Source organism: Coenobita brevimanus, chromosome 4 (genome assembly GCF_032717465.1).
Source record: "Coenobita brevimanus isolate Jiangsu-jjx chromosome 4, ASM3271746v2, whole genome shotgun sequence".
NCBI lineage: Eukaryota > Metazoa > Arthropoda > Malacostraca > Decapoda > Coenobitidae > Coenobita > Coenobita brevimanus.
Genome location: NC_136957.1, coordinates 14,698,926 through 14,719,342, shown reverse-complemented (window position 1 = coordinate 14,719,342; position 20,417 = coordinate 14,698,926). Strand labels below are relative to the sequence as shown.

The 20,417-nt window shown below is 42.6% G+C and overlaps 1 protein-coding gene across 1 annotated transcript; it reads left to right on the top strand.

The window, feature by feature from the left end:
• The first annotated feature begins 19,190 nt into the window (after positions 1–19,190).
• On the top strand, positions 19,191–19,517 carry LOC145395887 (uncharacterized). The gene has a single exon (XM_080269413.1). The coding sequence runs from the start codon at positions 19,191–19,193 to the stop codon at positions 19,515–19,517; it is 327 nt and encodes a 108-aa protein (XP_080125539.1).
• The last annotated feature ends 900 nt before the right edge of the window (positions 19,518–20,417 follow it).

The following is a 20,417-nucleotide window of genomic DNA, read 5'->3' as shown; positions in this document are numbered from 1 at the left end:
ACTCTCCCGTTCCTTTACTCACTTTGACATTCCCCTACCTTACCCGATCTTCTTGGTGAATCCCCTGTGTTTTCCATCACACACCTTATGCACTTCCTATATCAAACCCGTATCTTGCCTCACATTTAGTGTCTTCCCTGCCTTCCCCTCTACTTTTATTCCACCATAGCATACCCGTCATTTTTACGTAGCAGTTTTAGTACCATATAGTCCTCTTGGGCTTGGTGCTAGTCCTCATTACTTACTTACTTGGCATGATTTCCTTTTATAGAATGTTCATACCTTATGTTTCAGATCTCACAAGTCCGCTATCTGATATGCTTAGAAAGAATGTTCGTGAACCTTTGGTCTGGAGTAAAGACCTTCAGGATAAATTTGAACAACTTAAACAGTTCATGACCACAAAACCAATCCTGAAGTTGCCGGACATTAATCTCTCCTTTGCCCTCAGAACTGACGCGTCTAACTATGGCGTTGGTGCTGTGCTGTTGCGGTAGGTTGATGACGTTCCTTGCCCTGTGGCGTATGCAAGTAGGAAGTTGTTAGATTGGAAACGAAGCTACTCTACAGTGGAACGAGAATGTTTGGCCATAGTGTTTGGCGTCACAAGGTTTCAGTACTATCTTACAGGCAAAGAATTCACCCTAGAGGTAGACCACAAACCACTGATTTATATGAACAGTGTTAACTCCGGTCACACCAGAGTTGTTCGTTGGTCATCGTGTTTACAGACCTTGAGATTTAGGATCGTTCATATTGCTGGCAAGGATAACATAGGGGCGGATTTGTTGAGCAGAAATCCTTAGTAAATATTAGTAATATCTGTTATTTTTCTTTATATCCTGGGCTAGATACTTGTTGAGGGGACACGTGTGAGGGAGGGTATACTATGCTAAGTGCTTCGTGCCTGAGTGTCGTTCGGCTCAGACACTGGTTTGTCCTTTTTTGTTTGATATTCGGTTCGGGTTCGTTTGGTGAGGTGGGAAGTAGCTAGGGGGCGTGACGTGGCTTAGGAGGTTAGATGGTAATTTCCATTCGTAGTATCGGGACTTTGATGCATGGTCGTGAGGAGCGTAGACGTGTTTTCTGTTGCGCTCTTCTCTAGTTTTCAGGGCTGCCTCACCGGCATTAGTTTTTTTTTTTTCACCCTTCTGGTGACACTTAGGATAGCTAGTACTAATTTTCCTCCCTACCCTTGCTAGAGATATAGTAAGTGTCTATATCTTTTTACTAAGATTGCCTTTGCTTACTCGCCCACGGAGGGTCCCCCCCACTGATCGCTCTGGGGTGTGAATTAACATGGTCGGGCCTCCCTGGAGTGGTTTGAGAGGGCAATCTTAGCCATAGGTGTGTGGTCCCCGGTTGTTTGTCCCTTGTTCGTTTTTCCTCCTCCTTCCCACTTCCCCCTAACGGGGGAAGTGGTTACTATGGCGGACGCCACTGCTGCCTCCCCCCCCTTCAGGGGGGGAGGTAGTCCTGACCGACCCCCGACTGTCTCACGGACGGACTACCCCCAGACTGAACGGCCCCGGACACGCCCTTTGCTAGACATTGATGTAAATAATGCGAGTTTTGTTTTGTTGCACTCGGTTGGTTCTACTCCCCTGTCCAGCCTCAATCCCTTCATTATCAAGAAGGTGATTGATGGATGTGCAGGAGAGGTAGAACAGGTCAAAAAACTTGCTAGCGGAGATCTCCTAGTAAAGACTGCAAGCTCGTCCTAGGTTAAGGATTTGATGAAGATGAGCAAATTCCATTGCTATGATGTTGTGCCGTCGATCCCTCACTCCATGAATTCCTGCAAGGGAGTCATCACTTGCAGGGACCTCATGGCTATGGAAGAGGACGACATCGTACGTGAACTTGCTCATGAAGATGTAATTGAAGCCCGTTTCATCACGAGATTTTCCTAGGGCAGGAGGACGAAAACGGCAACTGTTAGATTGACTTTCGGTAAAGTGACTCTCCCAACTCATATCAAAGTGGGGTATGAAATTGTTAGCGTAAGGACATACATCCCTAACCCACTTCGTTGTTTACGATGTCAGTTATATGGACACCATGAAAAGTCTTGTCGGGCTTCTCAGTCAGTCTGTGGCAAGTGCACAACGCAAGGTCATGATGCTGACCATTGCACATCAGAGGGTGTCAGCTGCTTTCACTGCAAGGGTGCTCACTTCACTTCCTCTAGGGATTGTCCCAAGTGGAAGGAGGAGAAAGAGGTCTGTGCGGTGAAGGCGACTGAGGGTGTCTCTTTCTATGAAGCAAGGAAAAAGGTGAAGGAGTTGCATGCAACTCCCACACCGAATAGGTCCTATGCTTCGGCAGTGATGTCCCGCCCTGTGATGTGCACTGTCGAGACGCAGACTGATCTCGTGCTTGTTAATCAAGTCACTCACTCTACCTCCACCTCCACTTCTAAACCTCCTGTAAGATCCAACTCTCTAACTGACCTCCCCAAAGCTTCATCATACTCACAGGCCGCTGCTGCTTCTCAGTCAGTCAAGCCTAAATCGAAGCCTGACAAGACTGTAAAACATAACTTCACCACCCTTTCAAAGCCACGTCCTCATGTCCTCCCTGCTCCTAGCCCAGCAAGGGAGAGGAAGAATAGCTCTTCCTCGGTGGAATCTGGGAGCCTTGTTATTGACCAAAATATGGAGGTTTCCGTCAGCAAGCACCGAGAAAGGTCCCCCGGTAGCCACTCGCCTGGTCGCGGGGGGCATAAAAAAACTAAACACACTGGCCCCCCTCGTAAATCTTAAACCGCCGCATTCACTATACTACAGTGGAATTGTAGAGGTATTGGGAATAAGTTACAAAATATAGCAATCTTGCTTTCTATACACAGGCCAGACGTTGTTTGTTTACAGGAGACGCACCTGGAGGATCGTCCTGATCCTCCACAGTTCAAACACTACCACTCGTATAGAAGATATGAAGGTCACGGAGTTGCCATTTACACACACAAATCACACCCACAAACGGAAGTGATTCTAAATTCTACTCTGGAAGCTGTCACGTGCAGAGTAAAATTTAATAACACGTATCTGTCTATTTGCTCTCTGTACTGTCCTCCACATGGCCGCATTGATAGTGATGCTTTAAATTCACTAGTGGAACATCTGCCTGGAAATAAGTTAGTGTTGGGCGATTTTAACGCCCATCACTATCAATGGGGTAGCTTGAGGATTGATGGTCGTGGGGAGCAAGTAGCCAACCTAATACTACAGTCCAACCTCTGTCTTCTGAACGATGGTAGAGCGACTCGTGTAGATGATCGTACTGGTAACTTTTCGGCCATTGACTTATCTTTGGCCTCCCCTGGTATACATCAAGATCTCTCATGGGACCCCTACGATGACTCCTTGGGAAGTGATCATTTACCCATCTGTCTTTCTTATACACGCGACATCGTTTCGGACCCTCCACCTCCAAAATTTAACTATAAGAAAGCAGATTGGGGATCCTTCTCAAGGATCGCCAATTTAGATATATCTGGGGAGACCATAGATGTTAAGGTCGAAAATATAACCCAATCCATATTACACGCAGCTGAGGCTGCTATTCCCAAGACTTCTACAGTTCATGCGAAGCATAGAGCACATTGGTGGACGCCGGATTGCCGACAAGCATTAAGAAAACGCAATAGGAGATACAGGATTTTTGATAGTCAGCCCACTGAGAAAAATTTTATTGCATACAAACAGGCACGGGCTGAGGCAAGGAGAATAATAAGAAGGGCCAAACGTGACTCCTGGCGGTCCTTTGTGTCCACGGTGACTCGTACAACACCATTACGTAAAGTCTGGTCCACCATAAGAATATTAAATAATAAAGGCCCATATTTCCTAGTCACCACCCTTCAGGTTAATAATAACATCTATGACGAGCCCGTGGACGTTGCTAGCATCCTCGCCAGGAGTTTTTCTCATGTAAGTAGCTCAGCCAATTATGACCCACGTTTCCAACATCATAAACGCACGGCTGAGCTACAGATATTAGACTTTGCCACAGAAGACGTAAACTCCCCGTACAACCAAGAGTTTACGCTAGATGAACTGCTCCTTGCCCTTAAATCCTGTAATGACACCAGCCCTGGACCAGACACCATCACGTACGGTATGATCCAGCATCTTAATCAGGACAACCTGATTAAGATGTTAGCATTGTACACTGAGATTTGGGCGTCTCGAACGTTCCCAAACTCATGGCACTTTGCACACGTCATACCGATACCCAAAGAGGCTGGTCGTCTTATGAATCCCACTTCATTTCGTCCTATTGTGTTGACTTCTTGTCTATGTAAGGTCATGGAACGTATGGTTAACAATAGGTTTCTTTTTGTTTTAGAGTCGAAGAATTTGTTAAATGATCAACAATGTGGCTTCCGTAAATACAGAAGTTCACTAGATCATTTAATGAATTTGGAGCATTGTATTGCAGAGGCATTTGCCAATAAAGAATTCATGATAGGGGTGTTCTTGGACATCCATAAAGCCTATGACATGACCTGGCGACACGGTATACTAATGAAGCTCTATGCTTATGGTTTAAGAGGAAATTTACCTGTTTTTATTTCAAATTTCTTAAGGGACAGAACTTTCTCTGTCAAATTACCCTGTAACGTAACATCGGATATATTTATCCAGGAAAACGGGGTGCCACAGGGAAGTGTGCTTAGTCCTACTTTATTTAGTATTATGATCAATGATATTCTGTCATCAGCTCCCATCCCGAGGAATCTTAAATACTCACTCTACGCTGACGATTGTGCAATATGGCACTCTTCCCGTAATGCACAATTTTCGGCTGGGCGGATTCAAGCAGCCCTTGACTCCGTCCACCAATGGGCCTTGCAGTGGGGATTTAAGTTTTCCGTACGTAAGTGTGCCGCTATAGTTTTCACTAATCGTAACGTACCTAATTTGTGCTTAACTTTGGATAATCAGGCGGTACCTTTTCAAAATTCTGTAAAATTTTTAGGAATACACTTTGATCGAAGAATGAATTTTAAACTTCACGTTAATACTTTGCTTGCTCGTTGTGATAAACCGTTAAATGTCCTCAAGTACCTAGCGGGTACTACCTGGGGTGCCGACAGAAAATCTTTATTAATGGTGTATAAGTCCCTTATTCGATCAAAGCTAGACTATGGCGCACAGGTGTATGGCTCGGCATCCGATGCCACGCTGAAAGGATTGGATGTGTTGCAGAATAAATGTTTGCGAATGTGTCTTGGAGCCGTCCAGTGTACCCGTGTGGCTCGTATGGAAGTGGAGGCGAATGTGCCTCCCCTCCGTATTCGCCGTGACCACCTGGCCTTGTCCTATAGTGTAAGGACATTTAGAAAAAGTAATATCGTCAATGTGGCCTGTACCCCCCTGCGTCAATACCACCACCTTCTGCGGGGGGTGCGTCGGCCACTTGCCGTTCGCCTCCACTTACTGACTCAGGAGCTTGGTGTGGACCCCAGTGACTGTGACAAGTTGGTGTTAAAAAATATAGCGCCTTGGGAGCCACCTGCCTTTACTGTTGATGTTACATGGCTCCCAGCACCAAAGGCCAAGGCGCCGGAGGCGGAGGTCCACCACTTGTTTCGTAACATCATCATTCGTCACTTGGGGTCCCACCACTTGTACACCGACGGCTCCAAGTCGAGTGAATGTGTGGGTGCAAGTGTGTGGTCGACTGAATGTGCCCTCAGGTATCGGTTGCCGACTCATACATCTGTGTTTACCTCAGAACTTTTTGCCATTGACAAAGCCATAGACTATGCTCTCAATTCTAGGCATGATTCATTTGTCATATTTTCAGATTCAAAATCAGCCCTTCAGGCAATTGCATCTTGTACTACGGACTCTCACGAGATCCAGGGCCGCATCGTTAATAAGTTGCATTCATGCAACAAGTCATTCACGCTGATCTGGGTGCCTGGTCATTGTCGTATCTATGGTAATGAGCAGGCTGACTTACTTGCAAAGTCGGCTGTAGAGCTCGAGGAGACTTGGGACGTTCCTCGTGATCTACGGTCGAGTCTCTCTCTCAGAAAGAAATCAATAAATCTTCTGTGGCAAGGTCAGTGGACCAGACTAAATATTCCAACCTGTAAGCCGTACCTGGGCGACTGGGATACCGCCAACCGCCCCAGTCGCCTGGAAGAAAAAGTGTTGGCACGATTACGGCTTAATGCCACCGTTTTAACACACATGAAACCTTATATGGAAAGACGCTTCCCACCGCAGTGACATCTGTGATGCGGTGTTATCTATCAGTCATATCATCCTGCGCTGTCGGCGATTTATTCGTGAACGTGCTTCACTTATAAATTACTGCGGCGCAGCAGACGTCCCCTTCACCCTTTCCACCATCCTGGGTGATGGGGACATTGTTATGACTGATAAATTGATGGCTTTCTTGAGAGAGACCGGACTGATCAGAGTGATGTGACTTTTTTACTGTGTGGTTGTGGTTTTTATCAACGGTCAATATGTATATATTGTAATATTAATTAGGGTTGACAGTTGACATATTTGAAATAGTTCCTCCTCCCACTGATCTATTTCTAATATAGATGTCCCTTACATTAAACCCCGTTCCTCGACTAACAGTCACCAGCTGATGAGTGCAAGTGTGCAATATAGAAAGGTATTGGGCACTTGCAGTCGATGGTGGTCTGCTGGCCGAGGTTCTTCACTTTTTGTACAAATTATGTAAATACACTATACCATCTTGCTTAAGTTATTCTAATTAGGGCCGACAGCTGACGTATATGGAAATGTTCCTGACTCGTCTGGTTCTCTTTCATATATTGATGTCCCCTATATTAGGTTGTGCCTCGACTGACAGTCACCAGGTGATGAGTGCAGGTATGTCATGTAGAAAGGCATTACATATCTGCAGTCGATGGTGTTCTGTTAGTCGAGGTATTTTTACCATTAGTGTAGGTCTAGCTATTTGTCTCTGTAGGATTTAGTATAGGTTAGCGATTTGTCTGTTAGGTGATTAGTTTTAGGGTCTTTACATTAGGTATTTTAGTTTGTAAGTAATATAAGGTTAAAAAAAATAAAAAAATAAAAAAAAGATAAAAATAAAATTACAAAAAAATTATAAAATGAAAATTATTATATATATATATGTACGTGTGCAAGAAAGTGTGTATGTTCATATGCATGGATGTGTGTATGTACGTATGTATGTATATATATATGTTCATATATATATATGTATATATGTGTAAATATATATACATGTATATAATTTGCCTTAATGACCAGGGGCTCCGGCCTCAATGGTCGATAGGCAAAAAAAAAAAAAAAAAAAAAAAAAGTAGTATCGTCAGTTGCTCCCCAACCACCAGCCAGGGTCCTACTTCTGTCGAGGGCTGGACAGGAAAGGCATCCTTTATGTCCCGTTTGAGACTCCTGTGTGGTGTTCTTGCCCGAGTGGTACACAGCTGGCTAAGATTATGGAACACCCAGGGATACAGGAGAGGGCCAACAATCAAAGTTTAACGTAGAGAAATTATAACATAACTGTTATAGGGAACTTTCGTATGTACTGAACGGTGATATAAACTTTTATGATTATTATTCTTATTGTAATAAATTTTTAAATTTTTGTCTGTTTACCATTAACCCAAGAGCAACACGCCTGCTACCTGATCCCTGATTTATGCTATCTATTCACCGGACTACTTTGTGTTTAGAGAACCTCAAGTATTCACACAGACGTTGAAAAATAGTTGCAAAAAAGGTCTGGAAGTGCCCACGTTATCGTACGGGTATGAGTTTAGTATGGCTTGAGTGTGAAATGTGAGGGGTAGGAACAGTGAAAATGGAACAAAAAATTCAAACCTCTGATTATTAAAGAGTAAAATACGTTGTACTTAGTATGATCATACAGATAGGGAAAATGAACTGGGTGCTGGAATAGGTTTATGCGAATAAACAGAAGAAATTATACCCACATCTGGACATAATACTTATTGAAAAATTACTTATGTAGGTTTAATTACCTCATTTAAACAACACTGACGTCAAGACACTTTATGTAAGTCTGGGGAAAGGAGGAGACTCAGAGGACAAAGATGATGGCTTGATAAAGCAAGCAAAATCCCGAGAAAGTGAGATATTGTCGATGAGGAAGCAATTCAGTTGATGTGTAGCGGAAATACGTATATGCATGTAAGGAAGTTGAAGAAGTCACTGCTCCTCCCTCGTCCAATGTTAGATGACAAGACAATCGCGTCTAAAAGGGGCGGGGGGGGGAGAGGGTATAAGTCTGCCTAATGGACCGGAGTAAAGATGCTGTGCTTAAAATTCAATAGTTCAGACTCAAAAAGGATGTCTGCTGACATTTTGAGATGCTTCTCACATTTTACCCTGAAACAGACATTACCATCGCCGTGGAACAAGGGGTCATCGACTTTTTAAAGTTAACATGGTAGATCATGGTCTGTACTGAACTTTGCACATGCTGAGTTACAATAATCTGCAAAGTAAATACTTATATTTTCGGAGCCCTAGCAATGAACCTGCCTAATCTGGTTGTACTTTACTGACATAACCTACTCTTACTGACTACTGAAGTGCACATTTTTTCGGCAAGTCATGACAGTGCTTGACTAGAGTACTTAAACAAATAAGTACAAAAAATTCATGGCCAAAGCCTATTCTATAATGTCATTAATATGGGAAACTTACAACAAATGAAATATTAGCTTCGTCATCTGTCAGCAACCTCGGGAGGGCACTGTACACCCACAAAAATAATATTCGTTACCCTTGTGGTGTGATACAATATGACATAAGGACCAAGGGTTCTGAACTACTACCAGTAACAAATGAACAAAGTTTCACTTTTACAAATCATTTCAGAGTTCATCGCACCCAGAGGTAACGATATTTTTTTTGGTGGGTGTACCATACAACAAGTAAATACAATATCTCTGCGATATGTAAGACTTGGCCATAGCAAGAATTAAGAAATGTCAAAATATTATTAATAAAAGGGCCACTAATGATTACTTAGCATATACTACGAGTATTTAACCAGCACTGGCCAAAAAATACACAGTGTACTAGGGGATAAATTTACATAATTTACAGATAAGAGGCAGGGTAAGTAAAAAAGGCAGTGCATGTAGGAGAAGTAGGCAAGAAAATTTAACGCAAACTTATTCATAAACTTACGCGATAAAGAGAAAATAAAAAAGAAATATTGCAGTAAAATGGAGAGAGAGAGAGAGAGAGAGAGAGAGAGAGAGAGAGAGAGAGAGAGAGAGAGAGAGAGAGAGAGAGAGAGAGAGAGAGATGTGACCAAGTGTCTAGGCGGATGGTCACAGCTGGTAGTCCCTCCTTCCCTCTTCCATCGTTGTCAACGTTGCCTCCTCACTGAAACTCCCTCCTCCCGCTTTCCTTATACCTACGGAAAGCAAGGATATGAAATGAGAAGAAAGAGCACGAAGAAATAATACTGAGGACGGTAAGAGAGATGCGAGAGCGCTTCTGGGCTGTTGATCCCTTCATTATGATGATATACTGTTTATTTTTACCTCCGCCAACAAAGTTGGAGAAAGTTGTGTATTCATCCGTGTCTGTCTGTCTGGGTGTGTGCCTGTTTGTCTGTGCTCAAGTTATCTAAAAAAGTTATCTTTGGATTTAGTGAAATTTTGTGGATTGGCTGGCTCTGGTTCAAAGAGAAGTTGTGTATATTTTGAGGTGGATGAAGATCCGGATGCAGGAATAAATAAAATTTTTTATTGGCGTCGGCGAAGGTATATATATGCCGTCACTGAGATTGTGTAATAAGTCAGACTAAGACATTAGAATTTATTATTTCCGCCAACGACGTTGAACGGAGCTTAGTTTACGAATAAAATTTTTTATTGACGGTGGCAGAGGTATGCGCTCTCTGACTGCTTTCGAGTGATATTGTCTAAAATATTCTCTACTATCACCTTCGGTACACAGACGGCTTTTCTATTTCATTTTGGCCACCGCCAAAACACATTCAATTTCTGAGAGGGTACTATTAGTGGAATGGCTTAAAGGCCTCCAATGACCCTTGCATTACGATATATATTCAGCTAAGCTAAATACAATAGTATGTTGTTAGGAAGAGAAGGAGGAAAATGTATATGTGATATAGTAGAGACAAGTGTTCGTGGGTCCTTCGGGCCCCTCGCACTTGCTCCTTGGGAGGGCTCTCGCCCTGCTATATTATATTTTAGTTATTACTGTGGGCAAAAAAATTACGGAGATCCTATGCCGGGCGCCGGAAGCGGTGTTTTTTGGTCAAAATGTGATCGCTCATTAAATATAGTAAAAGGTTTTCAATCGTGATGGGACCAAGTTTTTTCACATCAGCCAATTTTGGTGCGATTTGAATGTGTAGTTTCGGCTGCCCAAAATACACACACACACACACACACACACACACACACACACACACACACACACACACACACACACACACACACACACACACACACACACACACACACACACACACGGCTAGTGCTATAGTATATTAGAAGTGAGGGAGAAGGAGAAAAGAGTGGGAGAAGGATTGGAGAAAGATGAAGGATAGAAGGAAGGAGAGGTAGAGGGAGGAAAATACAAAAAGGGGATGAGGGAGTAAGAGTGAGGAGACGGAAGAGAAATGGGAGAGGAGAGAAGAAAAAAGGAGGAGGGAAGGGACGAGGAAGAAAAGGAGAAGGAAGTGAATTTGGCGATAGCAAGAAGGAATGAAGTGTTGTACTGAGGGTGTTAGTGAAGGAGAAAGAAAGAGGAAGGAGAGAGGGAGGGGGGAAGGGAAAGAATGAGAGAGAAGGAAGAAGAATAAAAGGGAGTGTAAGGAGGCAGAGGAGGAGAGAGGAGAGAAAAAAAAAAGGAGAGGAAACATGGGGAAAAGAGAAGAAGAAGAAGAAGAGGAAGAAGAAGAAGAAGAAGAATCGAGAGAGAGAGAGAGAGAGAGAGAGAGAGAGAGAGAGAGAGAGAGAGAGAGAAAAGGAAAGGAGAGAAGGGTGTGTATGGACGTAGAGTGAGGGAAGTGGGGTAATATTAGGGGGGAGAGAGACCATTAGAGAGGTCATAACACCAGCTTGATCCATTAGCAGGAGAGAGAGAGAGAGGGAGAAAGAGAGAGAGAGAGAGAGAGAGAGAGAGAGAGAGAGAGAGAGAGAGAGAGAGAGAGACGGGGAAAGGGGAAACATCGGAAGCAGGGAAAAGTGAAGGGACGGGAAGGAAGGGACTGGCTAATGGACAGTCCAGATGCTGGTTATAATGGAACTGTCGCTTCTTGAAAGCATTATCATATTAATTTTCACTCATTTATAAGTCGGGAAATATCTCAGTTATATTACTTTCAACAACTTACGGAGGCTTCATCTTTCCGTTTTTCTTTAGGATTTCATATACTATTATATATATATATATATATATATATATATATATATATATATATATATATATATATATATATATATATATATATATATATATATATATAAGTGCCAGTGACACTAACCTCTGCAGACAAAGGTTTGGCCATCTCCCTTTTCTTCTTCAGCACCAGCAAAAATACAGTTCTCAAACGCTCTGCTTCCCTCTTACTTTGATAAGCCGCTCACACTACAGCACCTTTTCTTACCTTACTCACAAGTCGTAGACAAGTTTTCAACAGTAAGCAGAAGTACAGCAGAATCATATACTGTGTTATCAAACCTCAATGCTGCATGAAACTAGGAAAAAAAAAATGACTATAATTACACCCATTGTTACAAGAGTTAATCTCCAAGTTGGATAAAACCATCGGAAGAAGTAAGAAACAGAAATATCTCCAACGCAGTGAAGGGGATAATGGAGGAATTTTCGAAACCCAGATTCGGAGAGGTCCTTCATGAGCAGATTAAAATCGTCCAGGGTTACTTAGGATATAAAATACTCAGACACCGAAGAGCGTATCAATTGCAGTCAGACTACTGTATGGAATGGGGAAACGAAAAACAATGATGGACAGGGGGTAGAAGAGATGGAAGTAGTGCGAACATACTGTAGGCAGGGGACGTGAAAAAAAGAGTTGGGGCGAGGACGATGATAATAAGGCTGGAAGCAGGTTGACAAGCGGCGGGAAAGAAAAGGTTGATTAAAGAAGAAAAAGTAAAGCAAGATACAATAGTTGAGGGAGACGGTGGCTAAATCGGTAGAGAGGTGGCCTGAAGTCCTGCCGGACCCAGGTTCAAATCCCTCTGGGACAGGGAACACTTAAAGGATTTGAATTTCATAAAATTAGACTTTACTGATCTGCCAGAAGACCAGCCGGTATGTCGTAAAAATACCTCCGCTAATACCAATACACCAGTCCTGTATGAGACAGCCCTAGCGTGTATTCAGTATGGGCGGTGGGTGTTAGCGCCGAAGTGGTGACATGCAGAAGTGTACAGTATGGTATCCAGGAGGGCTACTGGATCTTGGGAGCAGGCTGTGAAACCTATGCCCAGAGGCGGAAACATAAAAAGAAAAATAATATATAAAATTAATTTTCAGAGGGACCTACGAGCGACAAGGAATTTTCCTTATTACTCTTTTGTTCTTTGTTCTTTTTTTTCTTAGTCTTCTTCTTCTTCTTCTTCTTCTCTCTCTCTCTCTCTCTCTCTCTCTCTCTCTCTCTCTCTCTTTCACACACACACACACACACACACACACACACACACACACACACACACACACACACGCACGCACACTCACCTTCCTTTCACCTTTCTTGTTTCCCAGTACCTTAATCTCACCTCCTTCGCCAGTCTCTCTCTCTCTCTCTCTCTGCCTACAATAACAGTTAGGTAATAAAATGAGATTAGGCAGATGGGCATGACATGGCGGGGAAATACAGTGACGACAGACGGACCAGATGAAAGACTTGCGACAAAGCGACAGAACATATGAAACAAGTTAGACTGACAGATATTTTACTGACAATTTGATTGGGATAGAAGTACTGGTATGTCTTTTGGTGATGGTTTTGTTTGAAGAATGAAGGTACGTATTGGAGTGAATCATAATTAACAGTAAGCTAAAATAATAATTAAACACACACACACACACACACACACACACACACACACACACACACACACACACACAGAAACCAAGGGCAGTAAATAAAAAAAAATAAGTTGCAGTTAACACATTTAATCCAACTGTGGCTCTTTACTTTGATATTTGAAGTCGTAGGACGATTATATTTTGTTCAAAAGAGGTTCCTTGTGATGATGGAAACAACTAACCTTCCCAATTTGCAACATTTTTTCCAGCAGCTGCCACTACTACTACAACTACTACTACTACTAATAATATTAATAATAATAATAATAAGCATTTTGTATCTGTATATGCTGGGATAACAATGGTGAAGAAATATTCTGCAACACGGGTGTCAAGTAGTCTTAATTACAGTAATTCGCTAACACAGATGCACGGCAAAAACTGAGACAACACACAGGGCGTGCAGAGTAATAGAGAAAAGTTATGGTGCACGTATGTAAATGATATATCTGGTGTTCCCTCACTGGACACTTGGGGGGACAACCACCCCTCGCCATTCCCTCGTAATCCAAAAATACAGCACTATGTACGATCAAAAGGGATGGGGATATGGCATTATGTTTATTGAACCAAAAATCAATTATGTATGGTAAAAATGCAATAAAAGTCTAGCATTGGTTACAGGATACCAAAAAATGGATTTTTTGTTGACTGCGTACTTGTATTTTAGTCACACAGACATCTAGTATTATGTAGCAAACCAAAAAACAGACATAACATAATCAGCAAAATGCAACACTATCCAATAAAAAAAAAAAAAAAAATCTATTAAGTCCAGTAATCACCACCACCATAATCATCATCATCAGCACCAGCAGGAGCACCAGTAACAGCAGCATGTTTCTTCTCTTTGCCTCTTCAGGATTGTGTGAGGTAGGGTCAAGAAAAACAAGGAAGGGAGAGTGTGGGAGAATTATCAATAGCATTACCAGCGATACACGTAAACACACGTTCACACATCACTCAGGCAAGTGGAGTTCTATCCTCACATCAAGGCCTAGCCATTATTGTTTTCGGTATAGATGTATTTCACATATCCAAGATGGACAGAGTTAATCCTTTGACAGTCAGATTAAAAAAGGGTGTCTAGTCCATGCCCTGTGCTTCTCCGTTCGGTACCTTATCCACCACAGTCGATGCTTAGCATCTTCAGCGTCCATATCTCTTTCTTACACACTCATCTACCATATCCATTTACCTTCCTTTTGGCCTACCATGCCACCTCCTTCTTCCGAACTCACATACACCCTCTTTACCACCCAATTTGCATCCATTCTTTCCATGAAATCATCCTGGCTAAGCACTTGCTTTTATACCTTATTTTCAGGAGACCTCCTTACTCCGCATCCTTTGAGAATCCCTTTTTTATTATCTTAGTGATAATATACGATATTCATAAACAGGGGTTCTTAAGAAAAGGATGCTAGAGAGCATTTTAAAGGTAAAAAGGTGAGGGGAGATGCCATGAGGCGCTTACCCTCGGTGCTCGTCTCCGTAGTTTAGACCTTTGAGCCAATGGCGGGTTAATCACTTACTATCCTGAGATACAAGGCCATGACATCGTGCAGGTTTCTTGGGTGTTACTCTGGGTAGCTGTTTTACATTCTACCTATCTATCTATATACCTAGGCTGCTTCCCCCAAGGAAAGGGAGGTAGCCGAGACAGGACGACATACTCCCCATTTACTCATCCATTCAAACACATTCATTCGCATCTTAGCCCCAAAGGGGAGAACAGACAAATCCTCACCGCACCACACCGCACAAGGGTCAACTGCCCAATGCAATCAGTGACATCCGCAGCAGGGCCCAACAGAAGAGCTGGTTTACCCCTGCCACATCATAACAGACTCATCCCCTTACCAGCACCTGACCTGACTAGCTGATCAGACCAAATGCGGGAGAATATCCCCTCAGGGCTGCATCATCACTTATTCATTCACAATTTCTCTCCATTTATTTCTGTCATGCACAGCCACTCTTCCTTGATCAACAGACATCCCTCTCGCATCCAGTGCTCTCTTCACACTGTCCATCCATCCTATTCGTGGTCTTCCTCTCAGCCTTACACCTCTCACATCAGATCTAGTTATCTTTTTCACCAATCGCTCATTATCCATTCCCTCCATATGCCCAAACCATCGCAACACCCTCTGCTCAACTCTACCAGCCATCTCCCGAACAACTCCAGTTCTCCTTCGCACTTCATCATTTCGCACTCAATCCATACGCATCATTCCACACATACTCCTCAGACACCTCATCTCCATTACATTCAAACTTTTCCTCTCTGCTACACCCATATTCCATGTTTCAGTCTCATATAATGCAGTCGGTACCACAACACCCTCATACAGCCTTCTCTTTACATGCATTCTAAGCGAACGACATCTAAACACTTTTTTCATTCCTCCCAGCACCTTTCCTACTTCATTTATTCTAAACTTCACTTCTGCATCTACTCTTCCATCCATAGCAACATGTGACCCTAGATATTTAAAACACTCTACCTCCTCAAGCAACTCGCCATTCAAAACTATATTCATCCCCCTACCATCTACCAACCCCGTACACGTCATCACTTTACTCTTATTCTCATTTACTTTCAATTTCCTCCTTTCACACACGCTTCCAAACTCATCTACCAACTGTCTCAATCTCTCCTCTGAATCAGCCACCAGTGCAGTATCATCTGCAAACAGCAGCTGCTTCAGATTCCACTCTCCACCATCAACATTCACCAGACTCAGACCTCCACCTAAAACTCTTGCATTCACCTCCCTTACAACACCATCCATGTACCAAGGCGACATCACACATCCCTGTCGCAGTCACACTCTCACAGGAAACCAATCACTCACAGCATTTCCAACTCTTACACACGCTCTACTATTTACATAAAAACTTTTCACCCCTTTTAGTAACCTACCATCAATCCATACAATTTTAAAACAGTCCACAAAGCCTCCCTATCAATTTTATCATACGCTTTCTCTAAATCTATAAATGCCCAAAACACATCCTTGCCTTTCACTAAATACTTTTCACACACTTGTCTCACAGCAAACACCTGATCCACGCATCCTCTCCCTCTCCTAAAGCCACACTGCTCATCACCATTCACTCCCTCTGTACCGTCTCTAACTCTCATAATTAACACTCTACCATACACCTTACCTACAACACTTAAGAGACTTATACCCCTAAAGCTAGTACACTCGCAATCCCTAATCTCTGACCCGCCTCAGAGGCAGGGAGAATGGACTCAGGGGTCTTTGTATCTGACGTGTCATGAGCTGCAACGTACAAACGAACACACCGAGCATGGAGCAGGGGAGGTTCGAAGTTCGAGCAGCTTTGCTTCACCATGTGGGTAGGATGTTGGTATAACTGTTACTGTCTTCCCATAGTAGTTTATCATAAATGTTTCTTATTGATGATAATATACAAAATTTCACAGCATTAATCACTTGACTTTATATTTACTCTTATGATCATACCAAGTTAAGTCATTGATCAAAACAATGATTACAGTAGTGTTATGCGACATTGTTTTTGTATAATATGACTATTACTAGATTATTTTAACTAATACTATAACTATATACTCATACAAAATGGCAATTCTTTTCACAACCCTTTAGTGTGCTAACGTTATTTATTAGGACTCATTCAGTGAGATGCAAGCCCTGGTCACCGTGTGTTTATCCCTCACTTGTTATCCGACTTAATACCACATCTATTATTAGCAGTCCCAGACCTCCATCGACCACTACCAGCAAACTTCTTGTGTTTACACTGTTTTTCTGTCGGGCACAACCCGTTAGTGTGAAAGGGTTCATCAATTCTCCTTAAAGTGTTAGGACTTTCCGTTTCAAATGTTGCTTTGTTAATATTTCGTAAGACTAAACTGATTTACAAGTTAAGAAGGGAAAAAAGTTCACAATCTTATCTCACTTAATCATATTTATAATGCCTCTCACTGACAGGCAAGATAAAATGGGTGTAGGACATCCACACACAACTTTAGATGCCCTCCAGGTCCCTGAATATCTGCTTTCCTGGACACGGTAGGCAAACATATTTTGAGTTAAAGAAACACAGATGGATCCTGAGTTGATCTCACCACTCAAGGATAGTCGGACTTCAGTCTACACTCAGCTCGTGTAATGGTAAGTTCTATACTTTGTTTCATCTCGTCTGATCAACGAGTGGAGATACGGCACCATCGAATTGCCAGTTCGTTGACTTGTTGGTATAAACATTTAAATTAACACTTCATTAATTTAATTGTATTATTCTAGGATGAAAAGAAAAATCTTATTATTTCATATATGCAAATCATGGTCATCTGCGTCGACGATACAACACACACACAAGAAAGAACAATCCAAATCAAACTCAACTACTGTATCTTCAAACGTAACGAGCATCAACATTCCAGTCATTTGTGTCTCCCCATTTTACTTAGATGAATAGATATCTGCCTTCATACTACTCTTAAAAAGTATTCTAATATTTAGTGAATGGAAATGGCATGAGTATTGTTATAATATAGGCAGAAATACGAAGTGAACTTGCAATGCAATGTTTTCCATTTTACAAAATACCCCAATACCGTTAGTCAGATGAGATGAAACAGACAGTAACAACTCACTCATCTTACTCGTGTAGCTAATGCAAAATAATAATGGAAAAATATTACGTATGGTGTCATTTACCAATAAATTAACGAAAATTACACATTCACTTCGTTAACTATGTGGTCACGTTCCAGCTTGTCTGCCAAACTGCATTTTATGTCTTCTGCCTGCCTGCCTGCCTTTTGCCTGCCTTCTGCTTTCCTGCCTGCCTGCCTGCCTTTTGCCTGCCTTCTGCTTTCCTGCCTGCCTGCCCTCCTTCTGCCTGCCTGCCTTTATCAGTGAGTTTGTAAAGAAATTTTATTTGATAACTCGATGTTGCTGTGCAATAGGCTATGGATTGCCCACAAACACTATTTGTTAAGTAATATCTGTGTGCTCCACTGTTGTTCATATCCTCCCCTCCCCTAACTACTTCCTTTGCCCATTCGTATCTCTGATGTGTGTATGGCTGTCCCTTTTTGTTGCTCGGTAATAGAATAACGAAAATTACACAATCATTTCTTTCCCTTTGTGGTCACGTTCCAGCTTGTCTGCCAACCTGCATTTTATCCCTGACTGTCTGCTTGCCTGCTTGCCTGCCTTTTGCCTGCCTGCCTGCCTCTATCAGTGAGTTGGTAAAAATTTGTATTTGATAACTCGATGTTACTGTGTAAAAGACTATGGATTGGCTACATAGACTATTTAAGTAATATCTCTGTGCTCCACTGGTGTTCATATCCTCCCCTCCACTACCTACTTCCTTTGCCCATTCGTATCTCTGAGTTGTTGCTTGGTAGACGTCGAGACTGACTTGAATCATTGTTAGTTCTACTAGCCAACTAAGCGCCATCCGGGCGCTGTCTCCTAGCTTGTGCAGGCTTGGCATGCACAGGAAATGTTTATAAAAAGACAACAAATATTACACCTTGGGGCCCATGGACTGATATTGGACTCCAATGTGAGCAACAAACATCCCCCTGGGCCTGTCATGAAAGTTTGGCCCCACTTGACCTTTTATGGTAATCATTCTCCAATTGACAGTGCAGCTAAAGTTGAGCATTAAAAAATTGTGTAGAACGTTGCGTAATACTACAGTGTTTGTGCATGGTAATTATAGTGGCAAAAAAGGAAAAAGTCAAGTTTTTTTAAGCATGAATGTTTTAATCCTGAAGGGGGAAACAAATTTATATTCTGAGGCATAGAATTAGTTCAAGGTTTGTATATTGTTTCGTAACATTGTTTGGATGACTGTTATTTAAGTTTAATACGGAATGTGTATTAGATCTGGTAAACAATTACTAGGTATTAATTTAGTCTTTTATTTCTAGGTATGGAAGCCAGGCCACGTGGTCGTGCCCGGGCAGCGAGGACACGGGCCAATCGGCCAGAGGTCATAATGAATAGAACTTTGATAGTAGGTTATCACGCAGCAGGGAAGGGAATAAGGGAGATAAGTCGGTTAATGGGCATCTCAAGAGCGACAGTGCGACTGTGGTTAAGGAGATATGAGGCAGAGGGTCACGTGTTAACCAGACCTCGACCAGGGAGACCACGTGTTACCACCAATGAGGACGATGAAAGGCTGCGAAGGGAAGTAGAGAGAAACCCTAAGATAACGGCAGTCACCCTGACGAGAGAAGTAGAGCTACCTTGTCACGTAGTAACTACCAGGCGACGGCTGTCGGAGGCAGGGTTGCGCTGTCATATCCCTGCCCGAAAGGAGACGTTGACTGAAGCAAACAAACAAGGTCGGCTGAGGTTTGCTCAGACTTATGCCAGGGTAGGCTGAGAATTCTGGAAATCGGTGATCTTTAGTGATGAAAAGTGTTTCTCGTCTGTGTCTGCTCAAGGTCGCCACTGCTGGAGGTTGAGAAATACCAGATTTTCTCCCATAAACATTGCAGAAAGGACGAGAAGCGAGAGAGTGGCAGTTTGCGTTCATGGCTGGATGTGGTGGGGTGGACCAGGTGAACTGGTCACCATTGAAGGTAACCTGGATTCCCAGCAATACATAAACATTCTAGAGACCTCCTTCCTACCTTCTGTGCGAGCCTACGCTATTCCTGAGCCCCAGCCTATATATTTTGTCCAGGACAGGTCACCCATCCACACAAGTCATGCAGTCAGCAATTGGTTTAATGCACTCCCAGAAATTGTTTTAATTGACTGGCCATCCAAGGGGTGCGACTGCAACCCAATAGAAAATCTATGGGCACTGATGGTTCAGGAGTGGGAGGTAGAGCAGAAGACGAAGGAAGCAGTGGAGAGAAAGACCAGGGAAGTATGGGAGGGGATCCGGCGGAGGGTGGACCTCTGTAGCAAACTTGTTGATTCTATTCCAAGAAGACTACAAGAGGTTATTGAGGCTGAGGGAGGTTGGACCAGGTATTAGAAACCTTTAATATAGAAGACAGGAAATGATGAAAATGTATGAATTTCTGTTGTGGTTACTATTACATATGGTTTTGTAAAGGATGACAGTGATAGCAATTTTGCCCTTTTTGGTTTGAAAATTTTGTGTGCTCTATATTTCTCTAATTACATTCAATAAACTGTTATTCACCATGCTTGACACATTTTGTCACCCAAACTAATCTGAAATAAAAAGAGGAAAACCCTAAAATGAACGGTCAATGTGTTGATAATGCCATTAAATCCTCGGCTTGGATTATGAATCCAAGTGTGAGCT